Source organism: Hemitrygon akajei, chromosome 6 (assembly GCF_048418815.1).
Source record: "Hemitrygon akajei chromosome 6, sHemAka1.3, whole genome shotgun sequence".
Classification (NCBI taxonomy): domain Eukaryota; kingdom Metazoa; phylum Chordata; class Chondrichthyes; order Myliobatiformes; family Dasyatidae; genus Hemitrygon; species Hemitrygon akajei.
The window spans coordinates 174666436-174688780 of record NC_133129.1 but is presented as its reverse complement, the minus strand read 5'-3'; the positions used below and the strand labels follow the sequence as shown (position 1 = coordinate 174688780).

At 41.8% G+C, this 22345-nt stretch overlaps 1 protein-coding gene across 10 annotated transcripts in view; it reads right to left on the bottom strand.

Moving 5' to 3' along the window:
* Window positions 1–21666, bottom strand: part of LOC140729704 (liprin-alpha-1-like) — a 150875-nt gene extending 129209 nt beyond the window's left edge. For 4 of the 10 annotated variants that reach the window (XM_073049796.1, XM_073049792.1, XM_073049794.1 and 1 more), the window contains exon 1: window positions 20874–21663. In XM_073049796.1, the coding sequence (XP_072905897.1) occupies window positions 20874–21116 (243 nt within the window). In that variant the 5' untranslated portion in view covers window positions 21117–21663. Of the gene's footprint in view, window positions 1–20873 lie in introns of all 10 variants that reach the window. The other 6 variants (XM_073049789.1, XM_073049790.1, XM_073049791.1 and 3 more) reach the window with 4 other exon arrangements.
* Window positions 21667–22345: the final 679 nt, after the last annotated feature.

The following is a 22345-nucleotide window of genomic DNA, read 5'->3' as shown; positions in this document are numbered from 1 at the left end:
ATAATTTCCTGGGCTATCTCTACTCCCTTTCTTGAATAAGCGAACAACATCCACAACCCTCCTGTCCTCCAGAACCTAGCCCGTCCTCATTGATGATGCAAAGATCATCGCCAGAGGCTCAGCAATCTCCTCCCTCGCTTCCCACAGTAGCCTGGGGTACATCCCATCCAGTCCCAGTGACTTATCCAACTTGATGCTTTCCAAAAGCTCCAGCACATCCTCTTCTACATTGTCAAACTTTTCAATCCACTGCAAGTCATCCCTATAATCGCCAATATCCTTTTCCGTAGTGAACTCTTATCCTCTTGCTCTTCACATACTTGTAGAATGCCTTGGGGTTTTCCTTAATCCTGGCTGCCAAGGCCTTCTCATGGCCCCTTTTGGTTCTCCTAATTTCATTCTTAAGCTCCTTCCTGCTAGCCTTATAATCTTCTTGATCTCTGTCATTACCTAGTTTTTTGAGCCTTTCGTAAGATCTTCTTTTCTTCTTGACTAGATTTACAACAGCCTTTGTACACCATGGTTCCTGTACCCTACCATCCCTGTCTCATTGGAAAGTACCTATGCAGAACTCCACACAAATATCCCCTGAACATTTGCCAAAATTCTTCTGTACATTTCCATGAGAACATCTGTTCCCAATTTATGCTTCCAAGTTCCTGCCTGATAGCCCCATAATTCCCCTTACTCCAATTAAACATTTCCCTAACTTGCCTGTTCCTATCCCTCTCCAATGCTATGGTAAAGGAGATAGACTTGTGATCACCAAAATGCTCTCCCACAGAGAGATCTGACACCTGAGCAGGTTCATTTCCCAATACCAGATCAAGTACAGCCTCTCCTCTTGTAGGCATATCTACATATTGTGGCAAGAAACCTTCCTGAACACACCTAACAAACTCCACCCCATCTGAACCCCTCACTCTAGGGAGATGCCAATCAATATTTGGGAAATTAAAATTTCCCACGACAACCCTGTTATTATTACACCCTCCCAGAATGTCTGCCTATCTGCTCCTCTATGTCCCAGTTACTATCGAGTGTTCTATAAAAAACACCTAGGAGAGTTATTGACCCCTTCCTGTTCCTAACTTCCACCCACAGAGACTCTATAGACAAACCCTCTATGACTTCCTCCTTTCTGCAGCCGTGATGCCATCTCTGATCAACAGTGCCATGCCCCCACCTCTTTTGCCTCCCTTCCTATCCTTTCTGAAACATCTAAAGCCTGGCACTTGAAGTAACCATTCTTGCCTCGAGCCATCCAAGTCTCTGTAATGGCCACAACATCATAGCATCATAGATCCATGTTCTAAGCTCATCCACTTTGTTCATAATATTCCTTGCATTAAAATAGACACATCTCAAACCATCGGTCTGAGCCTTCTCTATCACCTGCCAATCCTCCCTCTTGCACTGTCTCCAAGCTTTCTCTATTTGTGAGCCAACCTCCCGTTCCTCTGTCACATCAGTTCAATTCCCACCCTGCAGCCATTCTAGTTTAAACTCTCCCCAATAACCTTAGCAAACCTCCCCGCCAGGATATTGGTCCCCCTGGGAGTCAAGTGCAACCTGTTTTTGGTCAGGTCACACCTGCCCCAAGAGGTCCCAATGATCCAGAAATCTGAATCGTTGCCCCAATCCCTCAGCCACACATTTATCCACCACCTCATTCTATTCCTATACTCACTGCCACATGGCACAGGCAGCAATCCCGAGATTACTACCTTTGAGGTCCTGCTTCTCAACTTCCTTCCTAACTTCCTATAGTCTGTTTTCATAACCTCCTCCCTTTTTCTGCCTAGGTCATTGGTATTAATATGTACTATGACCTCTGGCTGTTCTTTTTCCCCACTTCAAGATATCGTGGACGCGATTAGAAACATCCCAGATCCTGGCACCTGATAAGCAAACTGCCCTCTGCGTTTCTTTCCTGCGTCCACAGAATCACCTGACTGATCCCCGAGTCCCGTCACTGCTGCCATCCTCTTCCTTTCCCTACCCTTTGAGCCACAGGGTCAGACTCTGTGCCAGAGGCATGACCACTGTTGCTTCCCCCGGTTAGGCCATCTCCCCCAACAGTACTCAAACAGGAGTACATATTGTTAAGAGGGACAACCACAGGGTTACTCTCCAGCATCTGCCTCTTGCCCTTCCCTCTCCTACTGTTACCCACTTATCTGTCTCCCCAAGCCCCGAAGTGACTGCCTGCCTATAGCTCCTCTCTATCACCTCCTCACTCTCCCTGACCAGACGAAGGTCATCGAGCTGCATCTCCGGTTCCCTAACGTGGTCCCTAATGGAGCTGCAGCTCAACGCACCTGGTGCAGACGTGGCTGTCCAGGAGGTTGGGGGGTCTCCAGGAGCTCCACCATCTGACACTGAGCACAGAAAACCTGCCTCACACACATACTTTGTCTGTATTCTACACAGATAACCTACCTCGCCTCGACCCTTTATCACCGAAGCCCCATTGAGCCAAAGCCTTCCTACTCTGTCTCCCTCTACCCCGACACCCACTGTATAAATCTGACCTCTTTTTAAACTCCCACTGTTCTCACTTGCTGACGTCCACACACTTGCGCTGTTGTGCCCCGTTCAAACCTCTGAAGAAATAACCCAGTACTGAGGCCGGAAAATGAAGGTCAGAAATTACTCGGGAGGAGCACAAACCCCTATATGTACACCTGTTGGGTTTGTCATTCCACAGCAAATGTCTATACATCACCAAGTACTGGGAAAGAGTCAAGGAAAGGGGTGTAGATTTGTGTATGGACATGAAATATTGTAAAATTTAAGATCAAAATGCATCATCAAGCAATAATTAAGACAAGCCTCTTCAGGACCTCGATCCAACAATATATCTACCATGAGAATATAAAACTCCGTAAAACAGACCGGGATCTTAACTGCTTACATAAAAGTTCAGTGCACAGAGCAATGATATTCTGGAAATGGTGACCAAATTAGGTGTCATCATTAGTGTGTTACAATGAATGCACAAGCTCTGGTACATTACTGTCAGTGACAGGCTTCTTCTCACCACTTAACATCATTAAGCAGCTTGCTGTATAAAGTGTTGTAAGAAACTTGTGGCTCTTAAAGGCAAAAGGAAAATGTGGGCTATGAACTGAAAGCATATAGATATGGGAGGAAATTGAAAGGAAAACCACTTACCACTTGAAAGAATAGAATCTGATTGTACAGAATCTCAAAGATTGAGCATTAGTGAACATTAACCACGGCATAAAAGCAGTAACATATACGGTAGATGAATACAAACTCTTGCCTTCAGTTAGTTTAAAATACTGATCAAAGATGACACTGCATTTAAAAATTATTTAAGTTATAGGTATCAACTACTTACATATACCAGCTGACTAACTTGGAGCACCAGTTTGAATAAATTAAGTTTTGAACGAACATACTAGCAAAACGCTACCTCCACTTTTAGGGTAGTGCTCTACATTTTACATCTGTTGTGTAGTCCATCAACAGGTGTGCAACATTTAACAGTAATTTGAAACTCCCAAAATTTCCAAACAGCACACAGTGAATGGTTTCTGTCACAAAGCACTTTGCTTCTATAGGTAATATTGCACTAAGGCCACAATAGTAACAGGTTACCACTACCCAAATTGTTAACAAGCCAATTTGTGCACCTTTAGAATACACCAGCTGATTCTTAGTCTTCTGCACCCTGGGATGTCATAGACATCCACATTTGGTGGGCTTCTTCTTGACTTGCAAGTGAGACTCACTGGAGAGGACCTGCATTTGCTTTGCATCTGGCCCTCAGTTTTATATGAGAAGAGCTGGCATCGGAATACGTGGCCCTGTTTCTTTGTTATATTAATTATTTTAAGTTTGTTATATTTTCAAATCTTTAACATCAGTATGATTTTAATAGTTGTTACATGTGGTTCAAGTTTTACAGGAATTAAACGTCTAAAGACATGGTAAAATAGTTAATTGAACTAATTAAACAAAATTTAAAACAGGAAACTTTCAGTCAGTAGAAAGTTAGTTCAGTTATGTGGGTCCTCAGCCTTGGATGGTATTAAATTTCTTTAGAGATGTTGGTCAAGTGGAGAATATTCTGTGAGAATCCTCTTGGAAGTCAGGAGGAAAACCTCTTGCCACAGAATACAGATTTTCTTGGAGCAGCAGTATTTACTTGGCTGGCCCAGTTGTACTTCTGGTCAATGGTAATCCCAAGATGCTGATAGTGAAGGAGTCAGTAACCCAAGGGACAGTCATTCTAACTATACTGCTGAAAGTGGTCATTGATCAGCACCTAGTTGTGATGTGAATGCTATTTCTCATCTATCAACCCAAACTTGACTGTTGTCTGGTTCTTGCAGAGAGCAAATGTAGACAGTTTTGATCTTGAGTATATCATGTACAGTGCCTATAAAAAGTATTCACCCCCTTGGAAGTTTTCATGTTTCATTGTTTTAAAACATTGAATCATGTTTGATTTAATCTGGCTTTTTTTGGCACCAATCAACAGAAAAAGACCCTTCCGTGTCAAAGTGACAACAGATCTCCACAAAGCGATCTAAATTAATTACAAGTGTTTTCCAGAGAGATAATGATCCTAAGTAGAAAGCCAAAGCTACACAGGAATGGCTTAAAAACAACAAAGTTAATGTACTGGAGTGGCCAAGTCAGAGTCCAGACCTCAATTCAATTGAGAATTTGTGTCAGGACTTGAAAAGAGCTGTTCACTCATGATCCCCATGCAATCTGACAGAGCTTGAGCAGTTTTGTAAGGAATGGGGAAAAAACTGCACTCTCGAGACATGCCAATCTGATAGACACCTATCCACACAGACTGAAGGCTGTAATGGCTGCCAGTGATGCATCTACTAAACACATACCTCTCTCTCTCCATATTTTATATATAAATAAAGGAGAAAAGGAAGGACCAGGCACAATTGAATGGCAGAATAGACTCGATAGGCCAGATGGCCTAATTCTGTTCCTGTGTCTTATGGTCTTCTGGCCTTTAGCAGGAATACTGACTGAAGGCGCTGAGTAATTAAGCAATCAATTATTTTGCATTTAATAATTGTAATAAATTTAGACCAATTTGTAGAAATTAGTTTTCACCTTGACACAAAGTATCTCTTCTGTTATTCAGAGCCAAAAAAGCCAAATTAAATCCACTGTGATTCAATGTTGCAAAACAATAAAGCATGAAAACTTCCAAGGGGGTGAATAGTTCTTTAATTAGTGAATATTTTCCATCCCTTACCCGATAATGGAAGGCAAAAAAATAAAACAGCTGAAGTTGGGGCATAGAAGATTCCCTCGGGAACTCCAGCACTGATATCCTGAATTCTGCTGAATGACCTTCAATTATTACTACAATTTCCTTTGTGCAATCATTGGAGCCATTTCTTCCTTGGAGCCTAGATTTACCAGGGATCCCTGACACCACTTTCATTCAAGTGCTGTATTGATGTCAAGTAATACTGACATATTGCTTCAGTCCATATTTGATAAATTGGGCAGGTATTAGATTGGTCCTGTTTTAAAACCTTAAGACACAGGAACAGAATTAGGGCAGTTGGCCCATTGAGTCTACTTCACTATTTCATTGCAGCTGATCCAATTCAGACCCAATCTCTTGTCTTCGCCCCGTATCTCTTCATGCCCTGACCAATCAAGTATTTATCAACCTCTACCTTGAATATTCACAAAGACTTGGCCTCCACAGTTGCCTGTGGCAAAAAATTCCACAGATTCACCACCCTCTGGCTGAAGAAATTCCTCACCTCCATTCTAAAAGGGCACTCTATTCGGAGGCTGTGCCCTCTGATCCTAGACTCTCCCACCAGAGGAAACATCCTCTCCACATCCATTCAATCAAATACAGGCACAGAGCCATCAAACACTCTGCAGATGACAAGCTGTTCAATCCTGGAATCATTTTCATGAACCTCCTTTGAACCCTCTCCAGTTTCAGCACATGCTTTCTAAGATAAGGGGCCCAAACTGCTCACAATACTCCTAATGAGGACTCACTCGTGCTTTATAATCTCAACATTACATCCTTGCTTTTATATTCTAGACCTCTTGAAATGAATGCACACATTGCATTTGCCTTCCTCACCAGACTCAACCTGCATATTAACTTTAGGGAATCCTGCACAACGAATCCCAAGATCCTTTGCATCTCAGATTTTTGTATTTTCTCCATTTAAAAAAATAGCCTACCCTTTCACTTCTTCTGCCAAAGTGCATGACCATACACTTACCGACACTGTATTTCAACTGCCACTTCCTTGTGCATTCCCCTAATCTGTCTAAGTCCTTCTATAGCCTCTCTACTTCCTCAAAACTGCCTGCCCCTCCACCCATCTTCATATCAAAGTCATAAATTCCATCATCCAAAACACTGACATAAAAATATCTGCCTTAATACAGACCCCTGTGAAACACTACTAGTCACTGGCAACCAACCAGAAAAGGTTCCCTTTATTTCCACTCTTTACCTCCTGTCAATCAGCCACAGCTTTATCTATGCTAGAATCTTCCCTGTACTACCATGGGCTCCTAGCTTGTTAAGCAGCCTCAATTCTGGCACCTTGTCAAAGGTCTTCTGAAATTCCAAGTACACAACATCAACTGATTCTCCTTTGCCAATCCTGCTTGTTACTTCAAAGAATTTCAACAGATTTTTCAGGCAAGATTTTCCCTTGACTACAGCCTATTTTATTATGTTCCTCCAAATACCTCAAGACCTCATCAACAATAAACTCCAACATCTTCCGGACTGGAAGACTTTTGTGTTACTCAGAGCATACTGGGGCAATTTCTCCACAAAGAGTAGATGCTGAACTGCAACTGTACATCATTAAGACATAGAAACTGACTCAATTCCTTACAAACTTTCCAGATTATAACTATAGAAAAAAAGTATTGAGAGTGAATAAAAGATTTGATTTCTGATCTGTGCCCAGTTAGTGAATTCTAACGTGTCCTCAGGCAAAAGTGTACTCTTCAATATCAACAGTCAGCTAACTCACTAAACAGCATTACTCCATTTTGTGTTTTGTCTTTCCTATACACCATCACAGTTTTTCCTTCACAAATGTCACCAAATAACTATTATTCTAACAGAGAGGATAAAAAGAGACACAACTCCAAGGGGAAAGGAGAAGATCCCATTGAGATTCTGCAAGCCTGCATCAAATGCCTTACCCATCCCGTTCACTCTCACCTTTGAGGGTGACTGTTAACAGACTCCTGAGTTGGTCAAAGTTGTTTTAAATGGGGAAAAAAAAGGACACCAATCTTGGTTTGAGCAATTTTTAAACTGGCCTTTAAATGAAAATGATCAGTCAAGTGTGATGTTATTGGCCAGGGTCACATGGGAGCATATGTCAAAATGTCAAATTCTATATGTCAAAATCAATTAGGAGTGCCAGAATTGAATACAACCTTCAGGAAGTTGCAATCTTATGCAAGAAAGATTTTTGTATTAAATCATGTGCAGAGCATATCATTCAAAACTTTGTATTTAATATTTCAATATTTTAAAATCTTTATATATTATAATATACATATATCGATTAAGCATTCTTAATTAAACTACTGGTCACATGTAAAAAATACATCAATTGCATGTCATCATGTTGATACACAAGTGCCTTGCTTAAAGACAAAGTTAAACCTGCATTCCAAGACTCCTGTGATTTCTTTGAATTTAATGCTTTGAAGTTATAAAATAAAATAGAAATCACTTTTATTTCTCCAAGGCACAATAAAAACATTTTTCCAATAATACTTTAATTTACCAAAATTTACTTAAATTTGACTTCAATACATCAGCAAATTTGCATTTGTAATGCATAGCAACAACCAGGTATTTTTGTGACTTCTGAAATGGACATATTGTGCATAATTCTTTCTGAACATGATGAAATATACTAGACAATGTATAATAGGTAATTCTTGGCACAAAAACTTAAAGTTTTTTAAAAAAGCAGGTGCCAACTGAGGTCTCCAAATAAGCAGGAGTGATCAGTTACAAGAGAAAAGATAGGAAATCATTTTGTATAAATCTTGTTTTAATAATCATAGATACCTACTTCAACAAATCTAACAATCAACACCTTAACTGTAAGATCAAAAGCAGTATAGAAACTAAAACCTGCACATGATTTATCATACACAAAAGCAATTTCAGTCATTGCAAGGGGAGTCCCCATTGTGAAGTAGGTTAGATATGCCAGCTACATCTACTCTTTACAAAGTTCCTTCTGCTCCAACTTGTATAACATTAAACTGAAAATTCTTAAGCACTGCTTCATACTTGGTTTGCACAATTGTATATTTTTCCAAACCAAAAGGCACATTGCTGTGATTTAACTATATGCTGATCTATGGCTCTCTACAATAAACAACCCTGCGGAATAAAACTGAAAAGGAAGCATTGGCACTATTTATTTGCATGAATCAAGTCACAGCTAAATAAGTTAGAAGAAGATTTCCACCAAGGCAAGATGCTTGCGGCATGAATTTGTTTCATTTAAACCTTTAAAAGCACTTTGGAGAGACATTGTATAACTTCATTCCAGTTAGTTAACGCATTGCAAATAATAAGCTAAGACAGCATGTAGTTAACTGGAAAAAAATTATTTATACATCTGCTTTTTTCAGAAAGAATCACTTATTTTAAAACCTGGATAACAATACTAGGTTGCACAATTCAAAATATCATGAAATGTGAAGTTTTATCTTAGAGAACTGATCTAAATAATCATTTGGAAGTAAAGTTCAATACATTAGATTGAAAAAAAATACACAAATTGGACACAAGAGCAGGTCAGAAGCTAGGAGTCCTATGTCAAGTAAATCAACTCCAACTCCAATTGATAGGTTCTTGATTGGACATGGCATCAAAGGTTACGGGGAGAAGGCCGGGAACTGGGGTTGAGGAGAAGGAAAAAGTATCAGCCATGATTGAATGGTGGAGCAGACTCGATGGGCCAAATGGCCTAATTCTGTTCCTATGACTTATGGTCTTACACAGGTTCTATCTACTCTATCTATCTCCAGAGCTATCTACCACCTACAATGCCCAAATGAGCAGTGCAATGGAATACTCTCCACTTGCCCAGCTGAGTGCAGGTTCAATAATACTTATGATCTACAGCTTACTAGATATAAAAGTCCACTCAATAGGCACTCCATGCACAACCAGACACTCACTGCACCACCAACACACAGTAACAACAGCCTGTGCCATCTATAAGATGCACTGTGGCAATTCACCAAGAACTGGAGAGCACCTTCAAAACCTACAATCTCTACAATATAGAATAAGGCTTCCCACCCTGGGGTCCACAGATCTAGAAAGACAAGGGCAACCAATGGAAATTGCCCTCAAAGCCATACACCACCCTGACTTGGAAATTTAACTCTATTCCTTCACTATCACTGGGTCAAAATCCTGGAACACTACACCCCACCCTCAAATCAGTATTGTTATTCCCATACCACAAAGACTACAGTGGTTCAGTAAGGTAGCTAACCACCACCTTCTCAAGGGCAGTTAAATGTAAGCTCAGTTTGCTATATGGACTGTTTTTAAACGAAGAAAATAAATTGGGCAATTAAAAACTAAGTTTAGTTGAATGTTCTAGAATTGTACTGGAAATCCAAAGGACTGGTACGTTAACCCATGTGAACTCTACAGGCAATTAAGATGTCTAATGGGTGATCTATAAAAACTGGAACAATCTCTCCTTTTAATTCAAAGATAATCTGCTGTTCCCTCCTCTTTTCACAAATAATTTGAGGCAAAATAGTACTCACTGAATTAGTCCCAAAAAGTTTAATGTATTAGGATATGTGCTCAAATTGCCAATGCAACCGTACAAGATTCTGTGAGTAGCCTTTAGAGATGCCCAATTAGAATCCACACAGATATTGTGTCTATATATGCCCAAAATGCTCATAAATGCTTGCAACACTTGATTAGTGTTCTTCCACAACAGAATGTACAAGGGTAACCTAGATACAAAGTGCCTTGGTGGATTGGTTCACTGCAGATCCCAAGAAATTTCTCTATTCCCCAAGCAATACATTAAACAATCCTTCGTAATTACAAAGGAATGTAAAATGTTGCTAACTACATTGCAAATAACTCAGAACAGACAATGCCATTGACTGAGATTTCATATACGTGTTATACATGACATACCTCATGAAAACAAAGCTTTTTACAAATGTTCCTATATATTTCTAAAACACTTTTAAAGCTTTTAATTGTGAGAATCATCATGGATGAATCAGTATACATTTTATTAACGTAAGTATGGACAGCATTAGGGAGTTTATTCAATGATACAATATTGGTACCAATAGAAACATTCCTGATTTGCAGAGAAATCAGCTTTCCAGCAGTTGTCAGGAAGGGGGCCTTTGTATAGTATGTAAATTACCTACAGTTGTCTGTTTCATTCATATTTGAGATACAACTTTGCTACAACTAAAACAAAAATCACAAGCAGATGCTGCCTATCACCACTTAAGAGATCTCTGAAGTCCAGTGTGTCTTCATTTAAAAGAGAATGGAGTAGAGAATGATCAGTCATGATCAAATGGCAGAGGATTCAATGGGCCACATAGCCTGATCCTGCTCCATGTCTTATGGTCTTACTTTTCTAAAGCAATAATTCTGATTGCTTTGGTATACATTAAAATGTAGATAATGCTGAACTGCAGCCATGCCAGTTTATGAAATATTAGGCGGGTGTAACAATTGTTCATAGTTACTTGCATTTTAACCCAATACACAAGCCTTAGGCACTGTCCAGCAGTGCTATTCATTGGAGACAGATTGGATCACCCACAAGGAATTTGATAGGAGAATTTTTTTTAAAAATGTACGCAATACATACCTTTTGAAAGATTCAAATAATTCTAATACGTGTAACTGTCTATCATCTCCTAAAATTTCTATCATTACTTGATCAAACAGCATATACACAAGAAAATTGTACCTGATAAAGACAAGGATTTCCCAATTGCTTGTACTCCCAAAAGTTTAAAAGGTATTGCTTTCACTGTTGTAATAAACTATACTTAGTCCTAAATATTAAATCTTCACAACTTATCACTAAAATACAAGAACCAGAAAAGAATGCATGCTTTACAAAACTGGAAAACAAAGAGCTCCATGTTAACATCAAGACTGGACCCAGAGGTTTAAAATAAACAATTTCCACAAGCAACAAGTTTAGACCAATACTGATTTCTGCTTCAAAAGGTGTTTAAAATCAATTAGCTCAAACAAATATGAAGTGAATACATTCCTACATGAAAGTAGTTGAAGTAACAGAAAAAGGCTGATTTTAAGTACTGTAATGCTACTACCAATGGCTCAAATCTTTTTAAAACTCTGCTTTTCCAGTTGTAGGGAATCTGACTAGTTTCCTTTAACATTAAAAGTAAGCAGAGAGGCAATATATGAGCACTAAAGGCAAAGCTTCCACAAAAGCAAAGGGTTAGATCTGCACTTCCCAAATTGAATCTAATTCATAAAGCAAACAAGTTATTTGATTTACAAACAAAAGGAAATTTTTACCATTAAATTAGATCCATTCTCCACGCCTCAAACACCTCAGGATATTTAGAAATGGAATTAACTCCGAACCTCAACACAGTAGAAAACAGATGGTATTCAATGGTATACACAAGGCACTATGGTTTTAATTTCCATATGCACCTCTGTCCCTATCTTCCCAAATAAAATGGAGGAAACCACCTAATCAAACTAGTTCATAAATAACAGCTATGATATTGAGTTATCCTGTTGCTGCAAAAGCCTAAAATTGCAAACATTTAAAACTATGAACAAAACTTTCAAAGAGTTATACAGTATGGAAACAGGCCCTTCGGGCCAACTAATCCATGCTGACCATGTTGCCAACTTGAACTGTTCCCATTTGCCTGCATTTGGCCCATATCCTTCTAAACATTTCCTATTCCACCTAATTCTTTTAAATATTGTACTTGAACCCACCTCTGGAAACTCATTCTACGTACTCACCACCCACTGTGTGGAAAATGTTGCCTCTCGGGTCCCTTTTACAGCTCACTCCTCATCTCAAATCTATGACTACTAGCTTCAGACTCTCGACCCAGGAAAGGGCGGGGGGGGGGGGGGGGAACTGTAACCATTCACTTTATCTACGCAGTTCATGGTTTTGTATACCTCCAAGGTCATCACCAGCCTCCCTCTCTCCAGGGGATAAAGTCTTGCCTATCCAGTCTCTGCAACATGCCCATGATTCTTTCCTGCACCATTTCCAGTTTATTGACACCCTAGGCAACCAGAACTGCACACAATACTCACAATGTCTTATAGAGCTGTTACACCACCTTCACCACCCTGTGAACCTGCATCACCATTTTCAGGGAGCCGTGAACTTGTAACCGCAGGACTGTTTCAACTTCTCCAGCGCCTTGCCATTTACTATCCTTGTTTAGCTTAGCAAAATACAACAGTTCACCCCTTTCAAAATTAAATTTCATCTGCCACTCCTTGGCCCACTGTGACAAAGCACCCAGTAAAAGCACTCCTTACACATGCACATTCACTCACACACACAAGCATTGCCTTGCTGTTCTGTTGTGGTGAGTGGCTGACTTTGTATGTAACGATGTGGTGAGAAAACTGTGGGTTAATTATGAGAATATACCAGGGAAGACACTGAAGTGTGCACACTCACTGCAACAACAGAATGACAAGGCAATAATTGTGTATGTGTGAATGCACGTGTATATGGAGTGCCTTTACGAAGTGCTCTCTGTCACACCCATTTTCCCAGTTAATCTAGACCCTGCCTTTTTCACTGCCATTACACAGATTTTGGCGTCATCCACAAATTTACTAATCGCACCAACTACATTTCCATCCAAATCATTAACATACATGACAAATAACAGTGAGCCCACCACTGATCCCTGTGGCACAATCTAATGACCCTCCACTATCACCCTGATTCCCACTATCCAAATTGGCTAGCTCACATTAGATCCCAAGTGATCCATCATTCTGGGACATTTCCACAAGTCTGTGCAGACAGCACCCGCTGCCTTGCTCTTGTCACCCTATCAAGAAATTCAAAGAAATTCATGAGACATGTCTTCCCACACACGAAGCAATGCTGACTATCCATATTTAGTCTCTGCGTTTCCAAATTCTCCAGCACCTACTCAGGAAATGCAGTCCAGATTCCAACAACCACAGGGTGAAAAAGTTCTTTCTCAGATTCCCTTTAAATCTCCTCCCTCTTAACAGAACTAGGTTTAATATCACTAGCATATGTTGTGAAAAATGTAGTTTTGCAGCAGCAGCAGTACATTGTAATAAACAACAAGAACCTATAAATTACACCATATATAAAAATTAAGTAGCATAAAAAGTGAAAAAAAAATAGGGGTAGTGTACATGGGTTCATTGTCCATTCAGAAATCTGATAACAGTGGGGGAAAAAGTTCTTCCTCGAATGTTGAGTGCACGCTTTCAGGCTCCTGCACTTCCTTGATGATTACAATGAGAAGAGGGCATGTCCTGGGTGATGAGTGTCTTTAATGACAGATGCTGCCTTTACGCTAGGGAGGCTAAAGCCCATGACAGAAGCTGGCGACTTTATTCAACTTTTTCCAATTCTGTGCAATGCACCCCCCCATACAATGCAGATTGATCTCCACAATACATCTGTAGGAATTTGCGCGAGTCTTTGGTGACATACCAAGTCCCTCATACTTCTAATGATATAGAGCCACTGTTACGCCTTCTTCTGTAATTGCATATATTGAGCCCAGGACAGACCTTGAGGCATTTTGACACATTGGAACTTGAAACTGCTCACCCTTTCCATGCCGATAGCTTAATGAGGACTGGTGTATTCCCTGATTTCCACTTCCTGAAGTCCACAATCAATCCCTTTGCCTTACTGACGTTGAGTGTGAGGTTATTGTTTCAACACCACTCAACCAGCTGATCTGTCTCACTGCTGTACACCTGCTCATCACCATCTAAAATTCTGCCAATGACAGCCGTGGCATTGGTAAATTTATAGATGGCATTTAAGCAGTGTCTAGCCACACAATCATGGGTGTAGAGAGAGTACAGCAGTAGGTTAAGCATGCATCCTTGAGGTGCAACAGTGTTAGCTATCAGCGAGGAAGAGCTGTTATTTTCAACCTGCATTGAATGTAGTCTCCTGATGAGGAAGTCAAGGAATAAGTTGCAGAGGGAGTTCAGAGACCCAGGTTTTGGAGACTTGATTAATGTTGAGGGCATGATGACATTGAATGCTGAACTATAATCAAATGCAGCCTGACATAGTTATCACTATTGTCCAGGTGATACACGGCCAAGTGGAGAGCCAGTAAGATTGCATCCGCTGTAGACATACCTCTACATCTTTACGCATGTCCTCTAATTTTTAAAACATGTAATGGACAAAAATTTTCTAATAGCTAAATCTATAACCCTCAAAATTTTGTATGTCTGAAAATCAGAATTTCCCAACCCCCACCATCCTTTCCCTCAGCTTCCTCCTCTCCAAGGAAAATTAGCCCAACTTCTCCGGTTTATCAACATTGTTGAAATGCTCCACCCCAGCCAACAACCTGGTGAATCTCCACTAGATCCTCTTTAGTGAAATTGTATTTGTCCTACAACATGACAACCAAAATGTACACAACTGTGATACAACCACTGCCTTATGAAGATGTATCAGAACCTCTCTGCTCTTATATGTTATGAGCCAGCAAATGAAGGTAGCATTCCTTCCATTTTCTTCACTGTGTCATCAACAAGCACCACTTTCAAGGAGCCTTGAACTTGTACATCAAGTTCCCTCTGTCCTCCATGCCTCATACTCAAATGCAGTTAGCCCAAGGAATTGACCACTGACTTCGGGAATCAGTGGATTGAGCGGCCAGCAATGGAAAGGTTCAGCAGTTTCAAGTTCCATGGTGTCAACATCACAAAGGATCTACCCTGGGCCCAACATGTTGACGCAATCATAAAGAAGGCACGTCAAGAGCTCTACTTTGTTAGGAGTATGAGGAGATTTGGTATGTCATCAAAAACCCTTGAAAATCTATTTACATACAGTGAAGAGCAGTCTGACTAGCTGCATCACTGCCTGGTATGGAAACTCCAATGCCAAGGATCACAGGAGGTTGTGGAGGGATGTAAAGGTTAGCCATCTCCATCACTAGCGCATCCTTTCCCCACCACTGAGGACATTTTGGTGCCTCAAGAAGGTGGCACCCACCACTAAGGAGCCTCCTCTCTTTACTACCATCTGGCGAGGTAGTACAGGAGCCTGAAGCCCTACACTCAGTGATTCAGATACAGTTTGTTTTTGTACTATTTGTTTTGTAATTTATAGTAATTTATGTATTTGCAACAAAACAACAGATTCTGCATCATACAAGAAAGTGATAATAAAACTGATTCTCGCACATTTTATAAATGTAGAGATAATGCTTTTCTAAGGTAGACAGATCCATCATGGGTTAATGGGTCAGGCAAGTTACTTCAGGAAGATAAAACAAATACTGCATTCACCACAGTGATTCATTTTCACAAGAGGTAAACATTTAAAAGTGAAAGCACATGACAATGTGAAACTGTTTAACTGTAATTATAGTTATACTCAATTAAAAAAAACCAAACTGCACTGTTTGCTGGAATAATGTACAAGAGAAACACTCAAAACCATTTCTTAACCTGAAATCAAATGAATAAGGTAGGCCAGAAAGGAATTCTTTCATTGATAGCCCTATTAAAAAAATTAACACATCATATATGTAAAGCTTGTTCATTGTCTAAAAGACAACATATTCCATCAGTCAAGGTTAAACCAGTGCTAGAGACAGCAGCATCAACACTACCAACTTTCCTACTGGTTCTGCTACAAAACTTAAAAGACCATCTATGAATCTACTGATGACAACTGTTGTTGGCAGAATTTCAGATGGTGATGAGAAGGTGTACAGGAACGAGACAGATCAACTAGTTGAGTGGCATTGCAGTAAGAACCTTGCACTCAGCATCAGGAAGAACAAAGAATTGATTGTGGACTTCAAAAAGGGCAAAGGCAAGGAAACACACACCGGTCCTCATCAAGGGATCAGAAGTGGAAAGACTGGGTGTCAACATCTACCTTGCACCCATTAATGCAGTTAATAAAATCAATTTCATTTGGAGACTGAGGAGACTTGGTATGTCACTAAAGACACTTGCAAATGTCCGCAGCTGTACTGTGAAGAGCATTTTAACCATTGCCGTCTGGTATTGGGGGGAGAGGTGGGCTACTGCACAGATCAAAATAAGCTGCAGGAAGTTGTAAACTCAGTCAGCTCCATCATGGGCACTAGCCTCCCCAGCAGCAATGCCATCTTCACGGAGCGATGCCTCAGAAAGGCAGCATCCGTCATTAAGGGTCCCCACCACCCAGGACATGCCCTCTTCTCATTGCTACCATTAGGAAGGAAGTGCACAAGCCTGAAGGCACACATGATGATTCAGAAACAGCTTTGTACTTCCTGCTATCAGATTTCGTAATGGACAGTGGTGAACCCATGAATACTACCTTGCTACATTTTTTCCTCTTTTCCACTACTTATTTAACTAATATATACTTCTCACTGCAATTTAGTTTTTAATTATGCATTGCAATGTATTGCTGCCGCACAGCCAATTTCATAGCACATGTCAGTGGTATCAAACCCGATTCTGATTCTAAGTAAACCATGAATTAGCTTAATTAGAACTAAAACAACTGGCTACTTGGAGGAAAATTTGCCCTTGTAGGATTTGGAAACAATTTGTACTCAAACTCATCCTCACTAATTTCAATCATTGCAAATACATTTCTATATAAATTACATAATGGCCACAGACAACAGTCTTTACATGCCCTTCATAACTAGGCCAATCTAAATGGACAACCATCTAAAGGATAGCAAACAGTTTCCCATAACTCATTTCTGCAATGTTCCATTTCATCCCAAAGCAAAAAAAAAATCAAAACTATCAAGCTCTGCAACAGAGACAAATAGACTTAACTAATTTAAGCAGATGTACGTTTTACCTCATGGTCAGTTTCCAGGCCCAAATTTATTCCTAACAAACTACCAGTGGTAAGAATCAAGCTTAGCCATGAAGCTTAATGTAGGATGAAGCTTAGCTTCACCCTTGTCATTTCAAGAAAGGTTTTGTTTTTCCACCAGTGGATGAGCTCACATTTTATAATATGTTCCATCTAATATTGAGCTCCTTTTCTAGGAAAGGACGTATTAGCATTGGAGAAGTCCAGAGGTGGTTTACAAGAATGGTCCTAGAAATGAAAGGGTTAACTTATGGGGAGTGCTTGATAGCTCTGGGCTTGTACTCACTCACAGAAGTTTAGAAGAATTATGGGATGTTTTGGAAAGTTACTGAATATTGAAAGGCATAGACGAGACATGGAGAAATGGTTCCAATAGCGGTAGCATCTAGGACCAGAGCACACAATCTCAAATAAAAGCTGTCCCATTAGAACAGAGATGAGGAGTTTCTTCAGCCAGAGAGTGATGACTCTGTGGAATTCATTGCCACAAATGGTTGTGGAGGCCAAGTCACTGGACAAACTTAAAGCAAAAATCCATCTGTTCAACCCTATTACTATTTTCTAGGCATCTACAAATAACTGAAGTGATTATCTGTGCTCTGACTCTCATTTATTGAGTAGCAACAACTTCCAATTTGTGGGAGCACTGTAGATTGTGGGATCAAGTCACATTGTCATAACAACAACCTTTCCCTCATTATTAACAAAAGAGATGGTCACCAATAAACCTGCCCTGGTCCAACTCAATAGGTGCCACAGCTAAAAAAAAACCTGAACTTCTTGAGGAGGAAAAAAAATTGCCACATCCCCATCTATCCTTAACAACTTTTATCAATGCACATTAGAAACCATCTTATCTGGATGTATTACGGCCTGGTACGGCAACTGCTCTGCACGTGACCAGAACTCTCTATACTTCTCATTGCCTCAGTAAAGCAGTCAGCTTAATGAAGACCCCACCATCCCAAACAACCCTTCTTCTCCCTTCTTCCATTGGGCTGTACACGTTTTCAGGCCTGTAAGCACGATCACCAGGCTCAAGGACAGCTTCTACCCCACTGCTAGAAGACTATTAAATGGTTCCCTACTGTGATATGATGGATTCTTGACCTCACAATCAACTTCATTATGATCTTGCAGTTTATTGTTCACCTGCACTGCACTCTCTCAGTAACCGTTACTCTTTATTCTGTATTACTACTGTTTTGCCTCAATGCACTTTGCAATGATTTGATCTGTATGAACAGTTCAGCAAAACATCCTTTTCAATGAATCTTGGTACATGTGACAATAATAAACCAATTCCAACTTAAGGACAAATACTTAGACTGAAATTCCAATGGACTATTCATATCTGTGGACCCAGACTTCTGAAGGCAAGGGAGTGGAATTTCCCCAGTGCACTTTAAAAACTCTCTCATATAGATTTTCTTTGTGCAGTTCACTGCATAACAGAAAAACTGTGCAGATCTAACTGTCATCATCAGAAACGACAGACAACCAATCATCAACCATTCCAACAGCAGTAAGAAAGTGTTACATTTTAATGAGATGTTAATTAACCTTTTGCATGGACACAAATCATGGACTAATTCAACACAAAGTACCGGTATATCAAACCTAACTGGTGCTTCTGGAAGCTCGCTGAGCCTAGAAATCTCCCACAATTTCCATCTTCCAACAGGAGTCATATTTCACTTGAATGCTAACAGTGTACACCTTGAGATGCTCCTACATGCTTCCACAGGCATGTAATGAAATCAATACTTATCCCATGCTATGAAGTAAAGTTAACCAAAAGCATCTGTTTCCTTCTTTAATGAAGTAGGGGGAATTTAAAAGGGCCATTGCTGATGAAGAAACAAATACGTATTAATCAAAATTGTGAATGACCACAGCCAAAATTGGAGAATGCAATAACCCTGGATGAGATTAGATGAGAAAATGTGTTTGCATATGCTAAACTTACTTGCTGGCATTTAGGGCAGCAATGAAGGTCCTCCATCTCTGTCTGTATGGAAGGATTCTTCATTGCTATTTCCACAACAATTGCTTTTTGGCCAGTCAGGGTTATTAGCCCTCAGCTGAACCCCCAAACCTGGATGACTGGTGGACCACTCTTAGTCTGGCCTCTACCCTTCAACCTGTTTGGCATGTGTGACCCTACCAACAGCCAAAGCACAAGGCCCTGACTCCAACCAACATAGGTCTTTGGGACATTAAGGCATGCAATCCTTCTAACACTACGACAAGGACGTGGTCCTTTTGAAGGCTTCATATGCCAAGAAAAAAGCTTTTGACTCTTTGAGCAAGTTTTTGGTTAAATTAATACCTCCTTCTGTGTGGTCCAGAATTACATTTTTTACGCGATAGTGCTTTATTAGGTATCGTGGAGCAATTAAACACAAACAAGTTGTTCCTGAAAGGTGCAGCAACAATAAAAACTTTGATTCCAAAAGGACAGAAAAGCGATAATGAATTGAACTGAATGGGAGCCAAAACACATTAGCAGGAAACAGGGAAGAAAACAACAGACACAGGGGAGGGGCAAACAAAGAACCAGGAACAGTGGATGGAAAGCAACAGGCAGGAGTTCAGAAAAAAGCATAAAGACAAAATTTGCAAAAGAAGAGTTAGGTGGTGAATGGGTTGTGCATTAAGGAGATGAATGAGTGGAGGCAAGTGATGGGATGAGGAGTACAGATAAGGAACAAATGAGAAAAGAAACAGCGAGGATGAAGGGAAAGACAGGTGACAGAATATAGAGGCAGAAGGAAAGGAAAGTGGGAAGGAATCAGGAAGGGGAAGAATAGGGAAACAGGAGAGATGAGGTTAAAACAGAGCATGGACAAGGGATAGAGGGAAAAACAGAGGTAACAATGGGCAGAATGGGGATGATTGGGGTACAACTTAGCATTTGCCTGACGCCAGCCCCCTAGGCCTGAGCTGACGTAGTAGTTAGCATGGAAAGGGCAATGAAAAGGGAATGCAACTGGGGGGGGGGGGAGAAGAGGGGAATGGGAAGACAACAAAATCAGGAGGCAGAATGGGGGAGGGGAGAGAATAGGAATAAGGTCGGGGGGGGGGGGAGTGGTGAGTGGACCTAGTAGAAAGCGAGAACAAAGGGGTTAAATGGGTGAGTGGGAAAGTGGGGAATGACTGGACGGGAAAGGGGAAGCCACTGGAGAAGAAATGTGGGAATGGGAAAAGGGGGGGGGCACTGGAGGGAAAATGAGGGAATGGGGAAGGGAGGGTCACCTGGGGTAGTGAATCGAGGAACGAGGGAATGGGGGCCACTGGGGGGTGAAATGAGGGAAGGGGGTCACTGGGAGGTGAAACGAGGGAATGGGGAAGGGTGCCACTGGGGGGGTGAAACGAGGTAATGGGAAAGGGGTGCCACTGGGGGGGGTGAAACGAGGGAATGGGGATGGGGTTGCCACAGGGGTGGTGAAACGAGGGAATGCGGAAGGGCCACGGGGGGGGGGGGGGGAACGAGCATGGACGGTGGTGAACAGAAGTGATGGGAAGGAAAGGTCCGAGAGGAAAATGGCATTTAAAACCATTTAGGATTGCAAATGAAGCAAAAAACAGAAGGGGGTGCAATAGGAGAACTTATCAGGGCAGCGAGGGTTAGGGAATAGGAGACGTGCAGAGGTAAGAGGTTGGCAGTGCGAGGCTGGTAAAGGTGAGAGTGAAGGTACCCGCCAGCACTACCTGAGGTAAGGCGGTGTTGAGCTGTCTCTGCAGCGAGTCCCTCTCGTGGAAAGCCTCCTGCATCTTGGCCTGACACAGGGCTAGCGAATCCTGCGCCTCCCGCAGGCTCTCCAGCAACTTGTCGCGCTCGTCCAACATGTTCACCATCAGCTGCTCGAAGTTGGCCTCGGTGTCGGCGCCGTACTGCGAGCCCCGCGGGCTCATCGTATCCTCGCTGATGGTCGGCATCACTTCACACATCATCTTGGGTGGAGGCCGGCTGCGGGTGTTTTTTTTTTGGGGGGGGGTGTTGCTCAGGGAAGGGCCCGGGCTCTCACCGGCCTCTCCTGTGGGGAGGTAGCAGTGGGGATGAGTGCGAGGGGACGTGTGGCGATAAATACACTTAAGTAATGGATGGAACTGTTTTGAAAGCAAAAAAAAACAAGCCCGCCCGCTCCGTCAGCCGAGCCGGCGGCAGCCACAGGCCGATCCGGGCCCCGCGCTCATCGCCGTCAGCCGCAGACCGAGTGAGAGATCCAGGGCAATAAAACAAGCCGCTGCCGGCGCCTCCTCCTCCTCCGGCTTCGCTTGGTGTCGCCCGGGTGGTCCTACTCCGATTGTAACCACATCCCCGTCACCGCCGCTCCTTTAACTCTCTCGCTCAGTGCCTTTCGATGCTCCCTGGAGGACGTCCTCGACCCCGTCAAAATGTCTGTGTGCGTGCGCGCGCGTGCTCGCTCACGAGCCAGACGCAGCCCCGCCGCGCGCCTCTTCGGGTCCTTCTGACTCCGCTGCTTCTACGTCAGCTTCTCGGGTCTCCCCCACCTTCTCCGACTCCGCCTCCTGGCTGACCTCTCCGGTCCTCCGATTCCGCCCTCTCGTCAACTTCTTATCCGCCCCTCCGGTTTACGCCCACCCCCACCGCGTGCCCGACTCCGCCTCCTGGCTGACCCCTGGTCTTCCAACACCAACCTCTTGGGTCCTCCAACTCCGCCCCCTCCACAGTTTTCAGTTTTTTTCCCTCTTACTCCGCCTCCTGGCTAATCTCTTGGTTCCTCCGATTCAGCCTACCTTCTCACTTTTTCTCCCCACTCGCCAATTACAGTCAGGGAGCGTGAGGAGGCGGGGTAGAGTCGCAGGCTGTGGGAGCTCACACTACACCGTCTGGGTCTTTTTCCCCAGTCGGTCTCATCAGTTAAGGAAAAAGGCGGAGGTTGAGAGGAAAATGCTGATCGCAAAATTCCATGCAAGAAAAAAACAATTGTAACCTATTTTTGTTGGATTTGCAATCGAGATTGAAAATCCTCAGCAAAATAAATAGTACTTCTTTGACTTTAGTTTAGGTTTTTTTCACTTTGGTGTTCTTTATTGCTATTCTATTATTTTGAAGATTAATTTGAAACTTTTTACAAACTAACAAAATGTCTAGTAAAGACACATGTATGCATGGATTAAACTTCAGAAGTTCACTTAACTTCTTTATGCTGGTTATA